We start from the raw sequence: 25167 nt of genomic DNA, 5'->3' as shown, positions 1-25167 counted from the left end.
GCTCTGGCTGTCGCAACTCAGTCGGCAAGCAAGGGCATGGCGTGAGTGCGGAGTGTGAGTAAATTGCCAGTCGCTATCATGATACAAATCAGGGCCAAGCCGGCGCCTCAACATGCCGAGCAAGTATCCTATCCAAGCAAAATATCAACCTCATCCTTGGCCTGGGCATCCCACGCCTTCTGCAAAATGTGACCGATGCCTCTCCTGTACGCCACGCCAGCTATCCGCTCAATCCATAATACGTTCACAATGTCAATGATTTCATCCGAATCCATGTTCTCCTCGAACCTCTCCATACTAAACACGTATGAGCCCTTGCGCTCCATAGCTGTCGAGATGGCAATAAACTCGAGCTTTTCGTCGCCGTCGTAATTGGACGACTGCACCCCCAGCCAGCCGTCGTGCGCCCGAAATTCGCCCACCCACCTGTCGGACCTGCTCCAAATGTTGCCGACGGCGATGGGCGGGTTCGGCCTCTCCTTTGGAGTCATGGATATCGCATAATCGACGTCAAAGAAGGCAGCTGTGGTCTTGAAGGCGAGGAGGGGCCCGGGAAGTGGTCTCTCGCGATGTCGAGGGTCGTAGTCGCCTTCCTCTGGCGGCTCCTCGACCGGCACCGGGTATTTGAAGACGGTCAGCTCGTCGCTGTCATGCTTGAAGTGTGACCCTCCTGATCTAACCCATCCAGGCGGCAGTTGCGCATTGGCGCTCTTGCGTGACCGCAGTTCTCGATACTGCAGACCGTTGTTCGTTATGGGAACAGAGTTGGCTCGGTCTGTAAGAGTCCACGTCACAGTCGGCTTGATTCTGAAAGAGTGGGTGGGCTGGAATCGTTTTGAGCCCTGCCCACGCTTGGTTGCCCTCGTTTCCTCGACGTAATCGGCGCCTGCTCTCCACAGTGTTAAATCGACCGGTATCCCGTCGAACCACCAGCCCATCCAAGACCATGACGGCAGAAATGGCGGCCTGGTAAGCGCTCGTCGCCGTATGGTCGCCTGCGGCCTCCACAGCAGCGCGACGTCGAGGAACATCAGAGGCATGCCATAGACGAACCCGCCAGCAAAGACACGTGAAAGGACATGCGTGATGCCCGAAAAGGCCGCCAGCGTATCGTCCACGAGCGTCACCCTGCGTGAGCTATAATCCATGGCGACGCGGGCATATTCGTCGAGGTCGGGCCAGGGTGCATGCTGGAAACCAAAGGCGGCGGACGAGAGGCGGTTGTTGCACTCGTTGCGCTTCCCGCGCATGGCCTTGAGGACGCCTGTCGGGCTGCCCTGCCAGAGGTCGCAGTGGCACTCCCACGTTACGGAGTCTTCGAAGAAGAATACGGCGCGCCGGGAGTACAGGAGCTCCTGCAGCGTCCAGCCGCGCGTGTTCCATCTCGACGACAGCAGCAGGTCGTTGTGCTCCCGGGGTCCGCCTTTGGCAGTGCGGGTCGGCCGCCGCGGATCCAGAGGCAGCAGACCCGTGTCGACGTCGCCGTAGGCAGCGACGATGGTGAGGTAGGCGTTGGCGAAGACGTACGCCATGTGCTCGATATGATCAGCCTTGTCTGCCTCGTCATCCTGAGTGATGCAAAGCCTATCAACCCAGAGATGCCGGATGCCGAGCTTCTTGGAGAGCCAGATGGCGTCGAGTATAGTCTTGGGGATGTCTGCGTCTGCGAGCCCCAGCTGTAAGGCGTCGGCATTGCTGCTCAGGAGTTGCGCAACGCCGCCGGGGCCATCTCGACGGGTCGCGACACCCCAAACGTAGCTGAGCGCGGTGTAGCGGTCTGTAGGCTTCGCGCGGACTAGGCAGCGCTCAACCGTGTCAATGAGATAGACGGGGCGCCAGGTCGGAACATCCGAGGGCCTGTCCCCGCTGCAGTGATTATGATGCTGGCCATTGCAGGTGTCGAGCCATTCCCTGATGCGCGGAATGGGCGACTGTCTGGTCGCCGACGATGCGCGACGCTGAATCGTGGCGGCGGTGTCCTTGCGAGCCTGGCTGAAGGTTCCACGTAGTCGCTCCGTGATGCTCTGTCGCCGGCTTGGCGGGGGATCGCGGTCGCGGTCGCGATCGCGCTCACGGGACCAACCGCTCTCGGGCATGGCAGCGGTGCTGGATCAGGTGCGCGGAAGACGGTGGAGAGTGCCTCACCAGCAGTGACCGGCGCAACTCAGTAGCGCTGGCGCGAGGGCCATGATCTTCGGGCCAGCGGCGGTTTGTTGTTGTTGTTGTCTTGACGATACGGTGCGCTAGATCGCTGAGCGGGTTATAATCGCAGTCTTGGGCTGCCTGGCCAGCGCAGGGCACGGGGCTAAATGGGCAACTTACGCACGCTCATGCGGGACAAGAGACGGGGCTGATGACGGAGTGGCGGGGATGTCTGGTCACTGTGGTGGTGCCCCATGGCGGTAGCTTCCGTTCGTGGTGCCGTGGCGGCGTGTTCCAGCAGGTCATTGGGCGCCCGGGAGGCACTGGACCCCTGGGGGGAACGCCAGCACGCTGACGGCCCCAACAATGGGGGCCGTCTTGAAGCTGTCACGAACTGCAAGGAGCCGACAATACTTGAGCGGGCCAGCGGTGACGAACGGAAAACGAAACCGTTCCCCAGAGACAAAGCTGGTGCAGCTGGTATGAAACAGCCGGCGTGTAGGCCCACCTCGCTATTGCACCTTCCATTCCATTTACGCTCGATTTTCTGAAGCCTAAACAGTGAGGCAGGAAGGAACCGGCACCACATGGGACAACATGCCTGAGGTACTCCCTTTACTTACGAAGTACTTCGTACGTACATACGTACTGTTGTTCACCCACGGGGAAGGTGCGTTCTGTTCTCGGCTATCAGCTTTCTGACCACGTCACGCTGCGGCCGCCGCGTTGAGTCCTTGGTACGGAGTACAGGTATCTTGGTTTTCCGGATGGTTTGGACTCTGGACTGACAGGCGAAGCATGGCGCCAAAGGTCCTCCAATGCTGCCCAGTGCAAACGCCCCATTTCAAAGCATCTCCTTAAGTCTTCTTGATGACTGCAAGTCGCCAAAATTTCCACCAGCATCCCTCTCCCATTCTTCATGGGTTGTAATAGTGAGCTGGCAGCAGATGCGAAGCAAGGAGCGACGACGATGCAATTAGACCCTAGAACCTCAACCAGGACTCGTTTCGAATGAGCCCGACAACCAGCCCACCATTGCAAGAGCTCCGGTGGACGCACCGGATTATCGGCTGTCATTTCGGAAGCAAGTACCGACCTCTGGCTCATGGAGATTTTGACGAGTTGAATTCTTTAGCCCCCAGGCTTTCTAGCCAGGCCGTCACATCAGCTGCGCCGGTCCGCCGAGCCGCGTCAAGGGGCGTGAGTTTCTCCCAAGGCGGGACAAAGTTGATCGCTTCTGCTCCTCCGCGCGAATGGAGGTATTGTGCCGTCCTGAGCTGGCCCCCGTGGCACGCGTTCCACAACGCGCAGCTGATGTCCTCCTGTGGCGGCCGGGTTACCGGTGATCCAAAGAATGCTTCCACGCGGTCCTGCAAGCCCAGCGTTGCAGCGTCCTGGAGGGTGACTCGCGCGCCGCGCTCGACCAGCCTGTGCGCCGTCTTGAGCTGCAGGAACGCCCGCGCATCCGCCAGAGGCGTCTCGGCAATGACACCGCCTGAGGCATCGATGTCTGCCCCGGCGTCCAGCAGGGCATCAAGAAGAGCCACGTCGTCGTTGCTGGCGGCCCAGTGAAGGGGGGTCTCGGAGTGGGCATCGCCAACAAAGGGTGCGTTAACGTCTGCTCCGGCGGCGATGAGCGCTTGAGCTGTGTCAGGGCCTCTAGGTAAATTGCCTGGCCAGTCGGCGAGGATATGAAGCAGCGTGCGAGCCTCGGAGGGGGTGCCGATGTGAGCGGTTGCAAGTGCTGGATCGGCAGAGAGGCAGGCCGTGAGGGCATCAGTATCGCCAGAGCGGATGGCAGCGATGGCAGGCGCCACTCTCTTGTCCTCCTTGTCGACGAACATGGCAGCGTCCTTCGAAGTTCCGATTCTTGACGAGAGATGGTAGATGGCAGGAGAAGGTCTTACATTGGCTTCGGCCGCACGGTGATAGGAGAAGAGTGCAGAGATGCACCGTGAATCAAGCCAGGCAGTCACGGTCCAGGACCCCGCTGCTGCGCCTTGCATTGTCTCGCACTCCCCGTATCCGAGAACCCGGCCCCACTTCGGCCCCGGGTGAGCAGTCCACGGATGGTCCGCGCTGATTCGAGACACCGGTCCTCCGGTGCGGACCTCATACGTTCAACCCGTCAAGATAGAAGCGTGCGGTACGGAAGTTAGTGGCTCTAAGTTTGTGCTATAGTCGCCATTTACCCAGTCTCGACAGCATCCAGGTCCACCCACAGCCAGTAGACATCCCAAAGCCACTGGGCGCCCAGCCGCCGAAACGTCGCGATGCTTGGCGCGTTACCACGCTCAATTCCAGCCATTGCAATCGGCTCCGGCTCTAAAATCTCCAGGCCAGACCGATCTCGGAGCACTGGGGGTTCCAGCGCGCCTTTATCACGCAATCGTCGAACAACAGCTCCGGCAAGACCCATACCCCGATACGTCGGGGCAACGTACAGCGTACTGACGGCCCCATCTCGCCCCGTAAAGGCGTAGGCAACGGCCTTGCCGCCTCCTGTCCCATCTGCTTCACGGATCGCCGCGCTAGGGAGTTCGTTGAGTTGCACCACGCTCATGCGCTCATGCTCGGCTAGAATGTCTGCGTGGTCGCTCATCCCTACAGAGCTCCACACCAGCCCTTGAGGTAACCCATTCGATGAACCGTCCGGAGCTGCTGCAACGGAATCCAGGTTACCTTTGGCGGAGAATGTGTACTTGCCGTAGGGCCCGTTCATTCTGACCACCAGCCCCGCTCGCGCCAGTAGCGCCGCCAGGGTTGCCTGAACGTTGCCGATAAGGATACTGTTTTTGCCAGGCTGTGTCGGACTCCTTTCGTGCCTCGCTTCTGGGACTTTCGAAAGGATGGCAAGCAGCTGGCGGGTCGCTGTGTCTAGGACGTTCGAGTTGAACGGCAGATTGATCTCGTCCAACTTCGGGGTGCTTCTCGGCGGCGTGGGGTCCATGCTCGATCCAACGCCGTCATGGAGCTCGAGAGATGAAAAGGGCCATATTTCGGTGCCAGGGTAGTTGTCTCTGTCTATGAGTGCAATTGCCCAAACGTCTTCGACCCCGAAGCTGACTGCGTTCTTCACCACGTTGGGGCTGTCACTACGCGGCAGCGAGACGGTGCATAAGAGGGTGTTGTTTCGAACTCCCTCGCCAAATTGTATCGTGCGCAATATTGGCAGGGACTGTGGAAGACGCTTGATAAGGAAGCTGACAATGTCAATTTCCGCATTGGTTGCGATCGAAGAATAGCCTGATTGCAGCACAAATCGACCGTCTGCTTGGCGGGCGTATATGTTGACTGGCGGAAGCATGGCGAAGATGCCCAAATGCTCCGAATTTGCGACTGGGTGAATTTGAAAGGCGATGCGCTGCGATAGCAGCTCAAAAATAAATGCAATGCGAGCCCTCTGACTCACCTGGCATAGCTGTCAGCACCTTATTCCGAACTGGCCGAGGGCCGATTGCGTGCGAGCGGCACTAACTCGGGACTGGGCTCGATCATCGGTCATTTATTTACACTACAAATTACAACTATATAAACAGGCGCTGAGGCTTGCAGCACCCTTTCGGTCAGGGCAATAATGATACCCCAAAGCTGACACCACGTCGCATCACTCTGGCCTATTTGCCTTTTGCATGCCCGAATGCCATCTTGCCCTGCCATCGACGCAGCCTTTGCCCGTACATCTGCAAAACAACAATGAAAAAGACGGACGCAAAAGTAATGCCAGCCTGAGCCCCCAGCGCCTTGGCCGGCCCTCCCCGCTCGACCCATTCGATCTGTATGTACGTCGCCATGAAGCCTGCCCAGTTGCGGCTGGCCGTGACCCAAGCGCTAACTTCTCCCGACCCCTCGGGATAGCAGTCGAGGAGGTACGCGTTGATAGCCGTCGTCACAATCATAACGCCGAAGCACTGCAGCGCGGCAACTACGGCCAGCACCATGTAGTGCCAGTGGTGCTCGAACCCCTGGCCGAGAAGGATAAGGCTCACGCAGAGAATCAGCGTCGCCGGGTACGTGATGATGAGACGGGCCTCCGGGTCGAGGCGGCCGGCGTGGCGGCGCGTGTAGAAGCGCCCGATGGCATCATGCAGGAAGTGGCCCGCGAACCAGCCGGCAAGGACGCCTACGATACCGAAGAAGTAGAAGTAGCCGAGACCGCGCGTGTCGAAGCCGTAGATGTTGGTCAGCCAGATGGCGATGGTAGTGTTGACGCCAATGACCCATGCGAAGTTGAGGAAGTAGTAGACGAGGATCAACAGCACCGGGAGCTTCGTGATGGCAATGACGGGACGCGCAAGGCACTGCGTCAGGCTGCGGTGCTTCCACGACCGCGACTGCTGCGCTCCGAGAAGCCGGCCCAAATACGGGCCCCTGGGTACTGCCGGCGCCTTGCGGTCAAAGAGGGTCTCGTCGAGGAACAAGACAGCAATCCATCCAATGCCGGAGAGTATGGTACAAACCCAAAACGCCCAGCGCCAGTCCACGTCTGACACGATAAAGCAGGCAATAAGGGGCCCGATATAGGGGCTCAGGATAATGGAGAACTCAATGTAGTTGATGACGCGCGGGTGCTCATGGAAAAAGAAGAGGTCCTTGATCCACATGAGCGCGCCACCCTGGCCGACGCTGCAGAAGAAGCCGTTGATGATGCGTGCGGCGAGGTAGGACTGGAAGCTGGTCGCCGCGCCGGACCATGCGCAGGTGGCCACCATGACGGTCTGGAAGATGAAGGTGACGGGCCAGCGACCAAAATAAGCCGCCAGGGGCACGACGAAGAGGCCGCAGGCGCCGATGGTAAAGAGGTTTCCGACGACGGCACGCTGGACCTCTGCCTGTGAAAGATGCCACTCACTGCAACGAATATGTTAACCTTTTTGTTTGCCATAACAGCGCCGCCGAACTTGGCCAGACGCAAGGCGTATATTGTGGATGTTGGTTTAATCTACTTACAACGACTGTGGGATGACTGTAATGATGGCCGTGCCACCTGTATAATCGGCCAAAAAGGCAATGTACGCCATGATGGCGACGAGGGCCCATTTTCTGCGCGAGCTCCAGGTCAACGGATCGTCGGGCGTGTCGAGCGGCTGCGGGATGAGCACATAGCGCCCATCGGCGCTGGTCTTGAGCCGCGCCGCGTTATCGGGATACCGACTCGGGTCGACGACATATCCATTGAGGGCCTCACTCTCCTCGTCAATGTCTGACTCTGCGACCGTGCGTACGACGTTAGAGATTGGTTTCTCCACCGGCGGCGTTGGTGATGGCTGAGACATGGCGTTGGATGCCTCGATCGAATGCCTGGTGTTGCGGCTGGTGTCACGCTGCAAACGGAGGAGGGGAAAGGGACGGCCTCCTGCGATGGACGTCGGGGCGAGGAGACGTCACAGGCAAAGTAGAGGGAGCACCAATGCAACAGAGAAGTTGGTTGCCGGGATGATTCCATACCGCTGCAGGAGAGTTACATGCGCCTGGCCTGTCTCTGCGCTGCTACGACTTGACCAACCTCTCAAGTTTCGCCTACGCCTTCGTATTACTTACAAGTATGGGAGCGAAAGGGGATGGAGGATGGGCACTACGTTGCAAGTCGCTCATCTCCAGCCGCTTCAGGCAGGCCCCCCTCGACACGGTCGACGCGAAAGGGCCGTTTCCCTTCCCTTCTGCAGCGACCAGCATGCATTGGCGTGGCGCTCTTTACAGGGGCGGGTAAGGGCGGATCGCGGGCCGGAGGTGCAGGGCCGGCCAGTGCCCCACTTTGTGCCGCGCCGGGCGACCCGCAATCCATCATCCGAAGGCAGGGGTTCAATGTTCCCGAGCCGGGGGTCCCGAAATCTGCGCCGATGAAAAAACTTGGCGATCCAATCCGCGTTCCTGTCCCCCGGGGTGGTCGAGCTAACTACGTAACGACCCTTGGAATTGGGAAGTTCGGTAACCTCGACCAACAGCACATCTTCACCGCGCTGTGCCGCCTCTGTCCTAGCCTGAAACTGCTCCCGACACCTTTCCCTTCGACGGATCTTTGACCAGTAAGGAAGCTGTTACGGCTCAGGTACGGAGCTGGGCCGCTGAAGGAGCCAAGGCCTTGTATGTTTTACGGAAGGCTCTGTGCATCCATGCCTTCTTTTGGACAGCCAACATGAGATTGCCACCATTGAGGGTGCCAGGCCTGGCAGCCGGTGTACGCTCAAGACGGGACGTGAGAGGGATCGAGGATGTAAAATCAAAGAAGCAGGTATCACAGTTGTCGTGATGAATTCTTCGCTGTGTCAAATCAAAACTGAATTCGCCAGTGTTGTTTTCTTTGCCAACTTGCGCATGTGTTCCGTCATGTTTTGAGCGCTTTTGAAGCGCTGCACCCAGCTATCCAAGCTACAGAGCTGCCCCTCGCCTCTGCCACGGGCACTATGTCTACACAGGCTGCCTCTCCAGCATATGGCGGCAGAGGCCCTCTGCTTCTGGGCGTGTCGTGGGCCGAGGCCGCCGTTGCGCTCATCTTGATCGCGTTGCGAGCCAAGACAGCATCTCTCTGCCCGCCGGGCCATTTGCTTTCGACTGGTATCTTCGGTCTGCGGTGGGACTTCTGCTGGGTCATTTTTGCGCTGGTGAGTCTATCCTCAACTAACATCAGAGCCTAAAATCTTTGGTGGAAGCAAATGCTCATGCTCCTTCAGGCCTTGGCACTCTCCGCCCAAGTCCTCATGACCGTCAGTGCTCGCTTCGGCCTTGGCAATCACGAAGGTCTCCTTTCCGATGCCGACATCGTTCAGACAAACTTTTGGAGCTGGATGGCCCAAGTGCTCGCCATTCTTGCCATGGCAGTGGGCAGGATCGCCGTCATAGCCTTCCTCATCACGCTCCAAGCCCGGACAAACGTCACGGGCCGCTGGGTACTGTATCTCGTCGGCGCCGCGCAAGGTCTGATAAATCTGGGAGAAGTCGTCTTGATTTTGCGGCAGTGCGATCCTATACAGAAGCTCTGGGATCACAACGTGCCGGGTACTTGCGACCTGGTGCTTGTCTGCTCGCAAGTCGGATTTGCCCAAGGGAGTAAGTCAACACGCACAGCACAGTTCAAAACGGTACAGTCGGAGCTGATAATGCTCAGGTATCGGTGCGGCAGCCGACGTCTTTCTTGCCTTTTATCCCATATACATAATCGGATCACTCCAGCACATGAAGCTCAGTTTAAAGATTGGCCTTTGCCTCATCATGGGCGGCGGCGTGATGTAGGCATCTACGATCCCAACTTCTCGTTGCGCGAGCTGACTCTTGGCTGCAGAGCGGGAGTTGCAGGCATCAACAAAACCGTCGCCATCGCTACCATCACGCAGACCCAGGACATCACCTACGCCATCGCCAAACTCAACACCTGGGTCCTGACCGAGATGTGGTTCATCATCATCTTTGGGTCCATTCCCGTGCTGCGGCCATTTTTCGTCCGCTTCTCGCAGAGCATAAAAGGCACCACAGGGAGCGCTCGCTCCAGGGACAGGACCGGCCGCTCCACAAAGACGAGCCGGAGCCGCGAGCAGGATGACTCGTGGATGCAGCTCTACGACAGGCCCGCCGCCTTCCGCGTTTGCCGCGACCCCTCTGTAACAAGTCGAGAGACTGACGACCACGCCGGGACAGGGGACGAGCAGTGTCTGACGAACAGAGGGTCAGGGGGCGTCATTGTCGTGACCAAGGACGTTTCCGTCGTGAGCGAGCGCTGCCCCTGACAGATGTCAGATGTAAATCTATTGAGCTTCTGCATAAAATGTCAAGTTGTTACATAGAGTCTTCCTTTTCACAACGGTGCAAGTGGTTAGTTCTACAGACGGGCGATTCTCGATCAATCGGGTCGCGATCTCTGCCTGCTTGTAATCCCATGCTCAGTAACGACAGCAACGGCAGCAACGGCAGCAACGGCAGATGAGACAGCGTTACTAAATGTCTGCTGGCGTTAAGGCAGGTCGCCATCTTTCTACAGCAAAAATAGGTCGCCCTGCCAGTGGCCCCAACCTGTAAGCAACTTGTACAACTAACCATTTGCATCCTTGTGAATGAGAAAACACATTGCATGTACATGAGACATGAATGCCTTGCATTAGGCAAATCGGGTGGTGCGTCCAGACAATTCAACGTCATACCGCATGGAGCAGTGGCCGTAATATACCCAATACGGGTAGCAGGGACGGAGCAACCCAGGAAACTCCCGAATCTAAACCTCGCCCTTGCGGAAATAACGATTTCCAAACTCTTTGGTGAAATTGCACCCGACTCATGCATGTAAGCTGCAGTGTAACCACGGTGTTGGTGGCGCACTTTCTCGATGCGGGATAGCAGCTTCGTGTGACGGATGACATCCTGGCACAACACTAACGAGGCTACGTGTAGTAGATGCAAGTGCTCCAAGATGGACGTGAGACTACGCGGCACGGTCGCACTTGGGCTCCAAAGCGAGTTGGAATCCGAATTGGCACCTCTCTCCCGTGAAGGACCAGAGTCGAGCAGAGATTTGTTTCCGCACCGGCAAACGCTCTTCACATGCATCCTTGCGCCAAACAGGATCAAAGCAAGTCCACCATGAGTGTCCAGGAACAGCTCGAGAGATTGCAACAGCTCGCCGCCCAGGATGCTGGGGGCGATGCCACGGCGCACAATGCTCTGCTCAAGGGCATCCGAGAGCTGCAGCTAACCGTCGAAACCCCAATCGAGACGACTTCACGGCTCAACTTTCAGGTACAAGATCCATCTAACGAGGCATATGGAAGAATTACGGCTAACCGTTGAGCAGATTATGCAAAGCATTTGCAGCCGTGTTGCGCTCGAGTACCGCCTGCTGCATATACTTGTTGCCGGGGATGGAAAACCCGTCACTGCTTCCGAGCTGGCAAGCGAATCTGGCGCAGATGAGCTCCTAATCAGTGCGTAGTGCCGTAGCAAGCTCACTCAGCATCCTACTGATGTCGTGGTTCACGGCGCAGTTCGAGTGATGCGCGTCCTCGCCCCCATCGGGCTCTGTGACGAAGTCGGCCCTCAGACGTACGCCGCCAACGCAAATACGCGGTTCAGGGTCTTGCCTGGCTCGATTGGGGCAGAAAAACACCAGTACGTCGTGACTTACACCACACTTGAATATTGAGTAGGGCTGACCGGCATTTCTGCAGCTTTGATCTTGACTTTGGGATGGTATGAGCCTCCGAAACGAGCCCAGCATTTGCATTTTCTGATATATCGAACTTAGGGTGGCCGACTCGTAGACTACATGCGTGGTCCTGGCATCCATCAGTTTGCCGACGAACCTAACGAGGTGACACTTTTCGAGTACGCCTTAGGCACGAAGACAATATTCGGCCATCTCGAGAGGAACGAGGAGCAGAAGAGGTCGTTCGACGACTACATGGCGTCTCGACGAATGGTAAACGCGCCTCAGTGGTTTGACATCTTCCCGGCGGTGCGACGGTTTGGTGACCTGCGAGGAGACACAGCCGTTCTCCTCGTCGACGTCGGCGGCGGGCCGGGCCAGGAATTGGCACGCTTCAAGGAACGGCACCCAGAAATGCCTGGGAGACTGATCCTGCAAGACCTCCCTCTGACTCTGCGGCGAATCGAGAGGCTTCCTGACGGCATCGAGGCGATGGAATATGACTTCTTCACTCCTCAGCCGGTCAAGGGTAGGACAGCCACCTCGAGATTTGTATACAGGTGCGTGTGCGGCAGACTGACCTGGCCATAGGTGCTCGCGCATATTTTCTCCGCAACGTCTTGCATAACTGGTCCAATTCCAAGAGCGAGAAAATCCTCTCGCGTATAGTCGAGGCTATGGACCCAGAGTACTCGACGCTGCTCATTGACGACTATGTTTTGCCCGACACCAATGCCGAATTACGCGCCGCTGAGATGGACATACTGATGTGGTTACATACGTCAGGCTTAGAGAGGACTGTGTCGCAATGGGATGCGCTCTTCTCCAAGGTCGGCCTGGAGCGGGTTCAGATTTGGAGAGCCGAACGAGGGAACGAGTCGGTCATTGAAGCACGGGTGCGCAAGTGATGTTTGCCTGACCACATGGCAGGCTGCGGCCGCAGTGTTGGGTATAGACGGACCAGTTCCGGTCCGTCTTACAAGAAGATAGTCACCAAAATGGACAACGATATGACTTCGTTTCCAGCTCAATGTCCAGCTGGCGGGGAGTCAGCCATGATCTGCAGCACATCACAACTAATCGCCTCAGCTAGCATAGCGGCGTTCGGGATGGATCGTCGCAGCGCCTGTCGTAGCGCCCGTCGTGTTCTTCGTTTCCAGACTTGTTCGGCAGTGCTCCCTGGCGATCACACGTCGCCACTGCCGGACTGTAGCCGTGAACCCAGAGCCACATATGTCAGCTGCTATTATCGCAACACTTTGAAGGATTGGTAATAAGTATAAAAGGCGACTCCGATTGTCCATTGTGAAGTTCAGTCGGGTCTCACGCATAGACAGCCAACAAGCTCAATACTGCAAACATGGTCCAGTTCTCGATCCAGTCCGCCGTCGTTGTGCTCCTCGGCGTCGCCTCAGGCGCTCGTGCCTGCAAGGGCCCGCCCGTCAACTCGGCCACCCTTGACCTTGTGGCCAACTTTGAAGGCTTCCGCGCCAACCCTTGTGCGTTCCTCTTCTCGGCAGAGAGGCATCCTTTTCTGACCCAGGGGATATAGACACCGACGCCACTGGCCATCCGACTGTCGGCTACGGCCATCTCTGCAAGCAGTCCGGCTGCAAGGACGTCAAGTTCCCCATCCCGCTGTCCAAGGCCGACGGCAAGAAGCTGCTGGCGCAAGACATTGCGGTAAGTCGGCGCCTTTCCTCTCGGTAAACGAAACACCGGTAGACTGATGGTTCCTGTAGATCGCGCAAAACTGCATCACCTCAGACACGGCCAACCCGGTGACGCTAAACGCCAACCAGTACGGCGCGCTGGTGAGCTGGGCCTTCAACGTCGGCTGCGGCGCGGCTGGGTCATCGACGCTCGTCTCGCGTCTCAACAAGGGCGAGAACCCCAAGACGGTCATCGCCACGGAGCTGCCCAAGTGGAACAAGGGCAACGGCAAGCCGATCCCCGGCCTCACCCGTCGCCGCAAGGCCGAGGTCGACCTGGCCAACACGGCCACCAACGACCCTGCCCTGCCGGCCAAGTGCTGAGTAGGGCTGGGCTGACCTGCGAGCTGTACGATGGGAATTCAATTCGGGAGAGAAACTGATAGATTAGGTAGAGAGATAGTTTGGAATGGTTTGCTGTTTTCGTCGTGATTGTGTTTGCTTGCTGTGTACCGTGATCGGAGTCTGTGGCACTGTGGCACCTGCCACTACTCAGTTCATTGCCCAATCTGGCAATGCACTCTGCCGACCCGCTGGACGGGGAAGCGGCGACCTGCAGCGTCTGCGGCTGCATCGCACCCACCGTAGGTACCTACCTAGATCTGGCAATGTGAGATTCGCTGTGCGTTGTAACCACGGCTCGCCCCACTGTGAGCTCGGGCTGACGTTGACGACGGGGCCTTGGGGACGTAAGGCACGGTAATTGATGGCCCCGTGCACCTCCGAGTACGCCTGGAGTCCTGCCTGGACGCCTGGACTACCAACCAGGCTGCCGGCAATTCGATCACCACGATCGCAATCCACCTTCTGCATCACGCGCACCTCCGTTGCGATGCCCGCCGCCGCATTTCGCTCCACGCATATGGCATAGATTCGGACGATCGCGTTTCTTCGCACCTTGACCTTCTAGGGTCCTGGACTTTGCACCAGCGGCTTCCTACGTCTGCACTGTGCCCGTCCGCCGCGCCCGAGAGAATCGTCTGCGACTCGCCACGACTTCGTCGCGGTCATACACAACAGACACACCAGGCAGATGGCATACGGCGCGATGGACCGCCCCGCGAGAGCAGAGTACGAGCCCCTGGCTGCGGCCGAGGACGATGGCGAGCACGACCGCGGGCCGGAGCCCCTCGAGACGTCGACGGTCCTCGACAGCCACGGTCTCGACCACGGCGCCCTCGTGCCCTTCTCCTGGATCGAGTACGCCATCTTTGCCTTCCTCGGCGTCGCCATGCTCTGGGCGTGGAACATGTTCCTCGCCGCCGCGCCCTACTTCGCCTTCCGCCTCGCCGGCCACGACTGGGCCGAGGCCAACTTCCAGTCCGCCATCCTCACCGTCTCGACCCTCACCAACCTCTCCGTCCTCCTCGTCCTCACAAACGTCCAGCAGTCGGCCTCATACCCCTTTCGCATCAACCTCGCCCTCGTCATCAACTCTGTCGTCTTCTCCCTCCTGACGTGCTCCACCGCCTTCTTCCTCGATGTGAGCCCCGGTGGCTACCTCGCCTTCCTGCTCTTCATGGTGGCCTGCTCCGCCTTGGCCATGGCCCTGATACAGAACGGCGCGTTCGCTTTCGCGGCCAGCTTCGGCAGGCCCGAGTACATGCAGGGCCTCATGGCTGGACAGGGCGTCGCCGGTGTGCTGCCCGCGGTGGCGCAGGTCGTCACAGTCCTGCTCTTCCCACCTCCGACCGACGATCAGTCCGCGCCGTCGTCGCACGGCGGCCAGACATCCGCCTTCCTCTACTTTCTCGCCGCTGTAGTCATCTCAGTCACCGCCCTCGTCGCTCTCATCCCTCTGGTGCGACGCCACCACCGCATCGTGGAGAGTCGGATGGCCGACCACATGGCTGAGTCGATGAACAGCATCGAGGACGCCGAGCGCGCCGCTCGCAAGGCCACGTCGCTGTGGGCATTGTTCCTCAAGCTCCGCTGGCTCGCCCTCGGTGTCGCGCTCACGTTCACCGTCACCATGTTCTTTCCCGTCTTCACTACGAAGATACGCTCTGTGCAGGAGGACAAGGGTCTCCTCTTCAAGCCACCCGTCTTCATACCACTCGGGTTCTTCTTCTGGAACCTGGGCGACCTGGGCGGCAGGATGGCCACCATGTTCCCCTTCTCCCTCCGGCACCAGCCCGTCATGCTCTTTGTGTTGGCGGCGCTACGCATCGGCCAACTACCACTGTACTTTCTCTGCAACATTGGCGGCAGGGGCGCCGTTGTTTCCAGCGACTTCTTCTATCTCTTTGTCGTCCAGTTGTCTTTTGGTCTGACAAACGGCTGGCTCGGGTCGAGCTTCATGATGGCTTCGGGAGAATGGGTGGACGAAGGCGAGCGTGAGGCCACGGGCGGCTTCATGGGCCTCTTCCTCGTCGTGGGCCTTACTGCCGGGAGCCTCTTGAGTTTCACCCTCTCAAGCATATAGATGGGGTCATGGCGCATGCATTTTAGGCGTTCTGGCTGTGGTAATCTGCTTCTGTTTTATTGTAGATGACGCGGTGGGCGACGTATATGTCTGTCTTGTATCTAGCTGAGCACGCTATATCTTGCAAGATGCAGTGCACCAGCAGTGTCAAGCATCGTCCTGTGTTTCCGATGCCTCTCTGTAAAATCTTCTTGACCCGTGCCGTCTCGCCGGTCAATCCGCCAACGCCAGGGCCATGGTTGCCTCGATGCCGGGATTTCCCGGTCCCGGCCAAGCGAGCAGCCGTTGCCCGACTTATATAGCCAACACACTCAAACGCCAAAGTGCAATCGACGCGCTGAAAACCCTTGAAGATCAAAATCCAAAACCCGCAACATGCCGTCACGCTTGGCCACCAGCGGCTGCCTTGTCGTTTGCCGTGTCTATCCGAAACGGCTCGAGGAGTCGCTGCAACGACGCGACCTCGGCCGTGTGATTGAACAGCTTGGTCCCCGCCTTTTCCTCGACCATGGCATTGTCCCCGTTCGCATGGCCTGCCTCAACCTTGCCCCTGATGTTGATTATCTCTGCGTGCTTGCTCGGCGATATCGCAGCGCACTCGAGAGCGCATAGCGTGGGTGGGCGGTAGAACACGCCGCTGCAGAGTATCCACCGCGCCGTGTAGAAGCCCCTCTCGATGAGCTCTTGTTCGGCCTTTCGCCAACGCTCAAATTTGACTAGGGGGTCTTTCCAGTCAAAGTCGCCCATCCGCAGCTTGACAGAGCGGTCGCGGCGGTGTAATTGAACAAAACAAGTACAGTCGCGGAGCGTCATGGCGACAACAAAGCGAGGATCCGAGGGCTCCGCGAATAGTGGCCCGAGCTTGTCATGGCGAATTTGCTGAAGCTTCAGGTCATGAATCGCAGGGTGTCTTGCAACGTTGGATAGAACTGCCCGGTAATGCTCTCGCTCGTCGGCAAAGGCGAGCTTCGGGGCGATGCGGAAGGGTGAACTAGCTTGCGGAGGAGCATCGTCGGTGTCCAGTGTCAGCGGGCAAGGCTTCTTGTCCGGCATGGTCCTGCTGCATGACGGGTCGTGGATGAGGTTCCGCAGCTCCATGGCGCATTGCCTGCATCTGACGGCATCCTTTGGGGCGCTGGGAGACTGGGAGAGCCACTTTGGCTTGAACTCGATCAAGATGGAGTCTTCGGGCTCTGCTAAGGGTATGAGCACGGTGGCACGGCTGGTGGCGGTGCAATACAGGGACTCACTGTCTGGTCGCATGTCCTCGACGAGGAATCCCCAGTCCGTCTGTCCGATAAAGGTGCCCTTGAACTTGTCCTTGCGCGTTTCATCGATGTCACGGAGGTGCTTGTTAAGCTCCTCCACGATACCAGATTTGCGAAGGATGACGAGTTCTTGACGAATGGCGTAGGTGCCCAGGAGAGGCTTGATGGCGCTCTGGTAGAACTTTTGCTGTACGAGATAATTGTACGCCGGCGGATGGTCAAGAGTCGGGACTTTAGCCACCCTCAAGAGCAGACCTGCGGCATGAGTCGCCGTCAGCGAGAGGGTCGAAACCATCGAAAGGCGAGCAAGAGGTCAGGCACTCACCACTAAAGTCGTAACCGCCGCCATTGCGCCGCGGCACCCTGAACTCGAAAACGGCGTTGGCCGAGCCTTCGCCAATGAGCCTCACGGGTCTGGTTCCCCGGGGTAGTCTCCTGATGCGCTGCTGCCTCAGGGTGTCGGCGCGAGGCCTGGTGGCCGAGTCGGTGCCGCCCAGAGCATAGATCATGGCCATGTCCTTTGGCGTTATCCATGAGCAGTCGTCCTGATCAAGGGCTCGGTCGGCGGCGCCAGGGGCGCATCTTGGGGGAGTTGGCTTAGAGCTGGTCAGCGACTGCGCGGCGCGTCGGTCGTCATCAGCGGCGACAGCGGCAGCAGTGGCAATAACGGTGGCATCACGAGTATCGACATCAGCCGTTGCATCGGCCGCGCCATCGGCCGAACCGTCGCGGGCCTGCGGCCGGGGAGCTGCCGAAGAGTCTTGGGCACGCTGGGGTGGCACTGCCTGCAGGGCCATGATTGGGGCGCGGGTCTGCAGGTCGATGCAAGGAACTACCTCTGGCGCGGCGGATGAGGCAGCGCGGCTGCAAGTCTCGGGGCCTGGCGAGGGAGCACAACAGCGGCCACGGGAAGGGCTGAGGTCGCCCAGGCCGCTCTCAAAGACCCCTTGCGGGGGGTTCTGGGCGATTCGACTCGAGGCGGCCTCGCATCGATGGCTTCATCAGCAGGCAGGCAGCCCAGGCGGCTCAAAGCGGCGCACAAGGAAGGTAGTGTTGGGGCGCGCGCAGATGCGATTGCAGAGATGCAGAAGATGGCCCGATCGCCGAGGGGTCGTGCGCTCCTGAGGTACAACAAAGCAGGTTGGGGACAGAAAAGGGTTCCAAGGTTGGCCGCTCGCTGCGTTTCTGGAGTCTTGAGCAGGGCTGTAGTGTGGCGGCAGGAGCTGGCGGTGGTGCTTGCTTTTTTTTTGGTGCGGCGGGTTTTAGCTGCTCTGCTTTGTAGGTATGTACCTTCATTCGAACCAGCAACATGGAAGCAATACCTCTGCGTGAAAGGTACCTAAGGTATTCATTCGTCTGCACCTACCTACACTGCGCAATGCCTACACCAAGCCTGCAACTCACCACTGGAGCCCTACCTACACGGTAACAACCTGCGAGGGCTCTCCTTGGCCTGTTCAGCTCGGCGTGTCGGAGACCCCAGGACGACCCTGCTTTCTTTGGACAGCGCAGTGGAGGCATCGTCAATGCAGCGCGCGCAACCCACGAGGGGCGCGCAGCCAGGCCATGTAACGTGAAATGGGCAGGCTGCTGCATACACGCGAGCCACACAAGGACGCCATGGTACGAGAAGGGATGCGCTGACTGGGTTGGGCAGCATGGCAGCCACAATGGCACCGCCAGCGAGCAGCCCAGGCCAGGCTTTCTTCTATCAATTGGGACCGTAAATTGCCTCGCACACGGCATGCTGATGCTGTCTGGATGCGGTGGCGGCTCTCAAAAGGGCGAGACGGGAATACTCGTGCCACCCGGGGCGGGAACCCGTGGGACAAACGGGTTCTGCTCGTACGAGACGCAGCCGCATTCGCGGCCGGTGAGGCCTCTCCAGGCCAACAGGTGTGTGATGTCACTCACGAACCGAGGGCCGTTTTGCCTAGCGTTGTTGATGTTGATGCGGGCGGCGCGCGTCACGCGGCCAGGTCGCTGGACACACCCTCTGCTGCTCGTTGCTGCGAGCGGTTGCCAGCATGGAGACGTCATCTGATGGATGCCACCGCTGAGCGACGACAGTTGAGGCGCGCATGCATGCACAAAACAACTGATCCTACCTTGGCTTGTTCAGGTCTCTACGCTGACCCCGCGCGGTTGCGATTTGCCCGTGGTGATGCCATGGCTGGATCACACGCGACGGGCGGCCTCGGGTGACTGTGTCCCTCCGCAAGTCCGCCTGGCCTGATCTGATTGCGGGCAGCCTCCATACGATCCAGGTTCTGCGCAGTGGCAATCAGCTGGGCAATGCGGGCGCTCCCCGCATCAATCGCGTCAACGATCCGCCTCGCCAGACGCAGCCCAGCCCATAGGCTCATGACGGACACTGGAGCAGCCCAGGCACGGAGGACCCCAGTGAGCCCCGAGCTGTGGAACGCAGCGGGGTCGCCCCAGCATCCGTGCACCCACAGCTCCCCTCGCATCACTGTAGAGAGCCTGGAGACCCTCCCGGGAGCTTCCAGCATTCCCGCTGGCCGAAAAATTGTCAGCGACCTCTCCACTGTGGTCCCGCCCTTGCACGCCTAGGTGCCCCATGCGCCAGAGCCGGGGCCACCCAGTGAGCAGCCCGGAAAAAATTCACAGCTGCCGCGTTCTGCCTGTGCTCCCGAGGTCGAGGAAAGCGACACTGCGCGACGAGATTTTTCCACAGCGTCATCCCCCCTTCATAGCTTCCTTCTCCCTTTGCTCCTCGCCCGCCACCCACGCCAACTCTCGCGTGCCACAACGACGCCGAGTCTCGACACTTCTTCGAGGCATATCTCGCTCGCCTCGCTCGCCTGCTCTTCGACCCTCCAACGATCCGCGCGCATCGTGCTTCGACCGACCGGCCCGAGGACGGCCGCAGTGCTCCTCCGCCACCACCTGCGTCCGATGATCGCGCGACGATAGCTGCCATTTCAACATGGCCTTCAACTTCAACTGGTCGCCGCTCACGGCCGACGCCGACTTCTACCGGCGCGCCCGCGACCTCCTCACTAAAGCGCTCAACAAGTCGCCCAAGCCGCCCATCATCGTCGATGATATCCTCGTCAGCGAGTTCAACCTGGGCACCGTACCCCCGGACCTGGAGATTCTCGAGATCGGCGACCTCGCCGAGGATAGGTTCCGCGGCATCTTCAAGATGTGCTACTCGGGCGACGCTTTCCTGACGCTCAAGACGCGGGTTCAAGTACGTTTTGCCATCTCTTTGTCGCAGGTCGTTTTGCCGTCGTGCCGTGATGGAGCTCGAGCTCCGTCGTGTTGCGCCCCGTCTCCGATAATGCCCGACAACATCTGCTGCCCAGCCTCACGAACACAACACACTCCAAAACAACCCGATTTGTCTGCGAGAGGGTTTCAGGTGTCTGGCGCAATTGCGTTATTACTTTTAGCAGACGAGTGTCTGTCCTTTGCATTATCTCAGGCCGCCATTCCTGGGCGGCGCTCCTACCCTTGCGCACAGAGCGCCATGCCTGGCTTCCATGCGTCGCCGTCGCGATGCTCGCTTTCCCCCCCGCCGCGCAACCTCATCACGGCTCGTGGCAAAACAAACCCGCTTCATTTGCCGTTGTTCATGCGCCGCGGGTGCTTCGCGTTTTCTCCTTACAAGGGTGGCGCGCGGCCGTTCCTCTCTGCTTTAAATGAACGGGCAGGGGTATATCAGATTGGCGATGTCATAGCACACGATACTGACAAGGGTGTCGCAACCGCAGGCCAATCCGTTGAACACCTATCTCTACTCCAAGCCGAGCTTTACATCGCCGCAACCGCTCGCCGCGGCATCGGGCCTGACGATACCCCTCTCCATCACACTGTCAGAAATCAAGCTCTCCGCCTTCATCATCCTCGTGTTTTCCAAGCAAAAGGGTCTGACCCTTGTCTTCCGCAATGACCCCCTCGAGTCCCTCAAGGTGTCGTCGACCTTTGACTCCATTCAGTTCGTGCGTGACTACCTGCAACGCACCATCGAGCAACAACTACGAAACCTGATGATGGACGAGCTGCCCGCCATCATTCATCGCCTGTCGCTCGAACTTTGGTGCCCCGACCAGGCGAACAAGGGTACACAAACTCCTCAAGAAGATGTCGACGAGAAGGGTGTCGATCCCTTTGCAAGTCCGCCTTTGGACCCTGTCGACGCCAACGGCAACCTGTTAGACCCAAACGCCATCTCGGAGCTCTCCTTGAACGGCGGCGGCGAGATGCAGTACCTCTTCTCGCAAAAGAACCTGCTTCGACTGGCTGCTCTGACCGACTCTCACCGAACACTGTCGTTGTTCACGCCGGGTATCCGAGACGTCGTTTTTCGCGCCTGGTCCGGCTACGGAGACCGCTCCGAGTCTGCGACTCCTGCCCTGGCCACGCCCAGCTTGACCAAGACGTACTCGTTCCCCGCCGGCGGCAGCACTACATATACCTTTTCAGACTCGGGCAGCACCGCGCACGGCTACTTCCCGTCGAGACCGTCGCTAGTCAGCGTCAACTCCACGTCGGCCTTGCCACACGGCTCTGGTCATCGATCGAGGCCAGGTCGAAAGAAGAAGACCAGAGTGGTCAACCTCCGGCGATCGAGGTCCGAAGCGGGCTCAACCGATGGTTTGTCAGAAGCAGACAGCTCCGAGACGGCGTCGGTGAACGTTCCATCGTCCGAACCTGTCTTTTCAACTTCAATTCCCGAGGAGCCAGAGACACAAAGTGCAGAGGCTGCCGCCACTGCATCTGGAAAAGTGCGCTTTACACACATGCACAAGGATACCACGGATATGCGCCAGGCCGTCATGTCAGAAATGCTGAAGAGGAACTTGGAGCAAGCCGCGTCCGCGCCCAAGCAACAGCCCGGATCCGCGCCATCGGCTCCTCTCGAGATTCCACCCCTGTCGGAGAAGGCACCCGCTAGCCATCGCAAGGAAGCTGTCGCGGTCAAGGAGCACGGTAGCAGCAGCTCCGATACTTCTTCTGTCATCCTCGAGCAGGCGTGGATCATGAAGATGGCTGGTGAGATAGCCCGCCGCGTTTATGACGAAAAGAACCGTCAACGCCAAGGCATGTGGGACGACACAGAGAACCCACCGCCCCCCGCCTATGAAGCCGCCACACCCTGATGTTGCGCACACCACAGTCACTCGTTTTAGCCCATTTTGTTTTCCTTTACTATTGTCTGTCAGGCTCTATGCAGAGGCGTTTTTTGGTTCGGTAAAGCGCGCGTCTGGCTTCATGTACATCTACATACCCCATGATGTCAACCTTATCTACATTGCGGAGCGTGTGGTCGACTCGGCTGGGGTCTCGAATCTCCACTGGACCTCGCGTCTGTGGATCACGACGGCGAAGGCGTCTGGCATGCCCCCGTCACAATTATCAACTTTTAACTCTGCTTGCTTTACTGCTTGGGCAGCCGTCGGTCCCGGGTTGAAAGAAAGACGCGGGTGTATCAACATTGGTGGCTACCGTGGGAATTCCACTAGGTTTTGGATATGCACAGGAGTCTGGACGGAACAAAAGGTACTGTCCGAGACGGACGAGGGACGAGGTATTCCGGGATGCTTGGGACGCAATGGCTGCTTGATGCATTCGGCGAGCTGAGCGCGCGTGCTGTGCTTCAGCGATATACTCTCCAATCCAACACATTCGATATCGATTCCAACCTGGCTCTGGCGATGCTCGCAGTCTATCATTGCTCAGTGACCACTCTTGACAGCGAATAATGTGACAGGACATGGGATAGCTGCGCTGCATCCCGACGGACCCTGAAGTCTGGTTAGCCTCGGAAACCTGCGAGGTCCGGTATAGCGACATCAAATGCTCCTCCTGCACACTGCCATATCGCAGTCCACTTTGCTACAAGGCAAGCGACTTCTTTGGCCCTCACCCCGCGCTGCTGTACTGCCAGTCCTCCTTGCAATAGGCTCCGTGGGTGCCCGGCCAGCAGATCTTGGGGCACTCGATGATGAACCTGAACGAGTAATCCTCCTCGCACACCCAGAGCGAGTTGCAAGAGGGCTCGGCTCGGTGGCCTGCATGTTGCGCATAGCGCGTCAGGGTGTCCGCGTCGGTGTAACCTGGCGACATCATTTAGTAAATCCGCTCCAGGCACGAAAGTCGAAGACGTTGATGATGAGTGGTAGGGGGTTGGAGGATCAAGGACCGGGTCGTGGAATACTCGCTTTACCTTGTCCGAGCAGCTCCAAGGCGCAGTAGGTTCGTCCGGGGTGGCACGCGACTGCTGCCACGAGGGGCGCGGCGGGGAGGATGATGGCGAGTAAGTAAGCAGCGGATGTTCTCATGGTGAACGATGCCGAGTAGCTTCTTCGTGGAGTTGTCTAGACTGGTGTTACTGGTGTTTTTGCTTCCGAGAGTCGGTTGAGTGATGGGTAGGCCGCTTCATGATACTGAGCCAGTTTTACAGTCTTAAAAGGTTTATATACTCTCTGGCAAGCTTTATGGGTGAGTGACGCTGTTGAATACTTTAGCAATCCCTGACATCGACATACGGACGCTTGCGGTTTTAGTAGCTGTCATGACCGCATGGTTTATTCAAGAACTCAATCCACGGGACCAAAGGCAGGCAGACATATGAGTTTTGCGAGGCCAGACACACAATGCTGTACGCTGTGTCGACTAAATTAATGTGTAATGGGTTGAAAGGTGTCCTGTGCTAAGGAATGTATCATGGAACCAACGGAAAGGATCCCACCGGGAGGGCCAACACACCTATGTGCCCTACGCTTGGGCTGTGCCTATGCACACACAGAGATTGACGTTCATGGAGAGATTCAGTCAACAAGACTGACGCCTAGAGACACTCTGCCAGCGCTCTGACAGGACTGGAGCCTACAATACGTTCACGCTGGAGGAGACTGGGTCGAGACAAGAAAAACGGCGAAGCTTATGCCGGTCTCCCCAACCGTCTATTCCTACTCGTCACGGGCTCTGGGCGGACAATTTGCGCGCCGGTGCTGTGGCGCCGTCGCCAGGAGGGGCGTGAAGCACCCAAGGCCCACTGCGAAGGAAGCAATCCCCCGAATCTAGCCTCTCAGTTGGCATGTAGTAGTGTCCACGCCGGCAGGCACGATTCATTTCATATAAGGCTGACGAGTTCTAGACGTTATATGGCAATGATGTGAGGTTCAATTATCATAGCCTTGCTCTCCAAGGCTGCGTCTGGCTGGGATCAGGATCTGGTCCGCCAGAGGCTCTATTTTGAAGCAGATTGACTGCAGATAAGGTGGTACGACGAAAACAGAACACATCAATCTTGGCCCGAAATTGGCACCATGGCTTACTGCTGGCCGCCTAGCCGGCCGAGAGTTCCTCGACTAGACTTCGAGTTCAAAGACAGCGGTGTCATCCGCCAAGGTGCTTTTGGTGCTCGATTGAGTCCTTGGTGAACGGCGGGGTCTTAGGGTACGATGTTCTCGGGATGCCTGCCCATGCAATATGGTCGGGTGGCGCCCACGGAGGCTTCATCAGTAGCCTGCTAGAGACGCCAAGGTACTCATCTGTGGTGCTTCGGTGACATTCGTGGTATCTTGATCCCTAAGAGCATGATCTGCCGCAACGATCGGGCCCCGAGATAGATAAGATCGCGGAAAGAGAATAGTACACCTCGGACGTAGATCTCAGATATAGTATGGGCCTGGGATGGACGGCCATCGTGGGCAGATAAGGTCGCCGATTCCGCCAAGCTCGCGCGATCGTGATGGGGCAAGGTCGAGGATATCCGAGGCCCCAACCAGCGGTGCCGCAATTAGCGATGTAGCGAATTTATATGTCAAGATGTCTTGTGGTTGACAGAATTTGTTGGGTAACATTGAGTAACATCAGTCACGCCCACTGGCCAGGGATGGATGCTCATCTCGAGCGCCATGGTGGCACTGCACGGGGATCCTTGCAAGGACGGGTGACATCAGCTAATAAAGCAACGCAAGACGCACAGCTGGCCGTGTTTGGAGTCGATTCACTCTCTCCTTCATGCACACGATTCGGGTTCCCGCCAAGTCCCGCGGTCGTGACTGTTAAACCAGCACACGGCTCGCATGGCCGCAGAGAGGCACCTACTCGCAATCGAAGGGTGAGTTTCCGTGGCAAAAAGTGGCCTGGACCCAAACACAGTAGCGCGTTCTGAACCATTTGACTCTTCACTTTTACTTGTAAGTGTTTTCAGGACGGATTGCTACGCGGCCTTCAAGCGGCCCGTGCCTCTTCCTCTGGCAAACGCTATAGCTATCTCCATCGCTCCCCCGCATTTTGGGTATCGTAACTCCGTCATGTTCTTTTTCTGGTGACCACTCTTACAATGAGAGCATATCAGTTCACCTTGTCCGGTTGAAGGCACTCTGCGGCCTGTGATATAAGGTCACGTAAATGTGCGTCTCCTCGTGTTCACCCATGACAGCATAAGACTGGGCTTAGCGTGAGGCGAGATGCCCTTGGCGACCAAGTTCCCTGCCCGCCTGTCGCGCC

General features: G+C 58.3%; 10 protein-coding genes across 10 annotated transcripts; 5 read left to right on the top strand and 5 right to left on the bottom strand.

The window, feature by feature from the left end:
* Window positions 1-128: 128 nt before the first annotated feature.
* Window positions 129-2096, bottom strand: PLICBS_002942 (uncharacterized protein; the record flags this gene model as incomplete). Its single annotated transcript, XM_018322659.2, has 1 exon — window positions 129-2096. One exon carries the CDS (start codon window positions 2094-2096, stop codon window positions 129-131), a length of 1968 nt encoding a protein of 655 aa, XP_018177889.2.
* A 1149-nt stretch (window positions 2097-3245) lies between these two features.
* PLICBS_002941 (uncharacterized protein) lies at window positions 3246-3986 on the bottom strand (the record flags this gene model as incomplete). Its single annotated transcript, XM_065600104.1, has 1 exon — window positions 3246-3986. The coding sequence occupies one exon, from the start codon at window positions 3984-3986 to the stop codon at window positions 3246-3248; it is 741 nt and encodes a 246-aa protein (XP_065456176.1).
* Window positions 3987-4330: 344 nt separating this feature from the next.
* PLICBS_002940 (uncharacterized protein) lies at window positions 4331-5449 on the bottom strand (the record flags this gene model as incomplete). Its single annotated transcript, XM_018322658.2, has 1 exon — window positions 4331-5449. The coding sequence occupies one exon, from the start codon at window positions 5447-5449 to the stop codon at window positions 4331-4333; it is 1119 nt and encodes a 372-aa protein (XP_018177888.2).
* A 310-nt stretch (window positions 5450-5759) lies between these two features.
* On the bottom strand, window positions 5760-7418 carry PLICBS_002939 (uncharacterized protein; the record flags this gene model as incomplete). The annotated part of the gene is made up of 2 exons (XM_065600103.1): window positions 5760-6993; window positions 7093-7418. The coding sequence occupies 2 exons, from the start codon at window positions 7416-7418 to the stop codon at window positions 5760-5762; spliced, it is 1560 nt and encodes a 519-aa protein (XP_065456175.1).
* A 1128-nt stretch (window positions 7419-8546) lies between these two features.
* On the top strand, window positions 8547-9863 carry PLICBS_002938 (uncharacterized protein; the record flags this gene model as incomplete). Its single annotated transcript, XM_018322657.2, has 4 exons — window positions 8547-8744; window positions 8814-9189; window positions 9248-9368; window positions 9422-9863. The coding sequence occupies 4 exons, from the start codon at window positions 8547-8549 to the stop codon at window positions 9861-9863; spliced, it is 1137 nt and encodes a 378-aa protein (XP_018177887.2).
* An 847-nt stretch (window positions 9864-10710) lies between these two features.
* Window positions 10711-12180, top strand: PLICBS_002937 (uncharacterized protein; the record flags this gene model as incomplete). Its single annotated transcript, XM_018322656.2, has 6 exons — window positions 10711-10866; window positions 10922-11051; window positions 11112-11235; window positions 11295-11316; window positions 11372-11801; window positions 11864-12180. 6 exons carry the CDS (start codon window positions 10711-10713, stop codon window positions 12178-12180), a joined length of 1179 nt encoding a protein of 392 aa, XP_018177886.1.
* Window positions 12181-12632: 452 nt separating this feature from the next.
* On the top strand, window positions 12633-13308 carry PLICBS_002936 (uncharacterized protein; the record flags this gene model as incomplete). The annotated part of the gene is made up of 3 exons (XM_018322655.2): window positions 12633-12771; window positions 12825-12955; window positions 13015-13308. The coding sequence occupies 3 exons, from the start codon at window positions 12633-12635 to the stop codon at window positions 13306-13308; spliced, it is 564 nt and encodes a 187-aa protein (XP_018177885.1).
* Window positions 13309-14017: 709 nt separating this feature from the next.
* On the top strand, window positions 14018-15409 carry PLICBS_002935 (uncharacterized protein; the record flags this gene model as incomplete). Its single annotated transcript, XM_018322654.2, has 1 exon — window positions 14018-15409. One exon carries the CDS (start codon window positions 14018-14020, stop codon window positions 15407-15409), a length of 1392 nt encoding a protein of 463 aa, XP_018177884.2.
* Window positions 15410-15790: 381 nt separating this feature from the next.
* PLICBS_002934 (uncharacterized protein) lies at window positions 15791-17474 on the bottom strand (the record flags this gene model as incomplete). The annotated part of the gene is made up of 3 exons (XM_018322653.2): window positions 15791-16602; window positions 16660-16932; window positions 17003-17474. 3 exons carry the CDS (start codon window positions 17472-17474, stop codon window positions 15791-15793), a joined length of 1557 nt encoding a protein of 518 aa, XP_018177883.2.
* A 2153-nt stretch (window positions 17475-19627) lies between these two features.
* On the top strand, window positions 19628-21806 carry PLICBS_002933 (ERMES complex subunit; the record flags this gene model as incomplete). The annotated part of the gene is made up of 2 exons (XM_018322651.2): window positions 19628-19894; window positions 20418-21806. The coding sequence occupies 2 exons, from the start codon at window positions 19628-19630 to the stop codon at window positions 21804-21806; spliced, it is 1656 nt and encodes a 551-aa protein (XP_018177881.2).
* Between the last annotated feature and the right edge of the window lie 3361 nt (window positions 21807-25167).

This window comes from Purpureocillium lilacinum, assembly GCF_023168085.1.
Source record: "Purpureocillium lilacinum CBS 284.36 DNA, scaffold_2, whole genome shotgun sequence".
NCBI classification, from domain to species: domain Eukaryota; kingdom Fungi; phylum Ascomycota; class Sordariomycetes; order Hypocreales; family Ophiocordycipitaceae; genus Purpureocillium; species Purpureocillium lilacinum.
The sequence above is the reverse complement of the archived record's forward strand: the minus strand, read 5'-3'. Positions and strand labels throughout refer to the sequence as shown.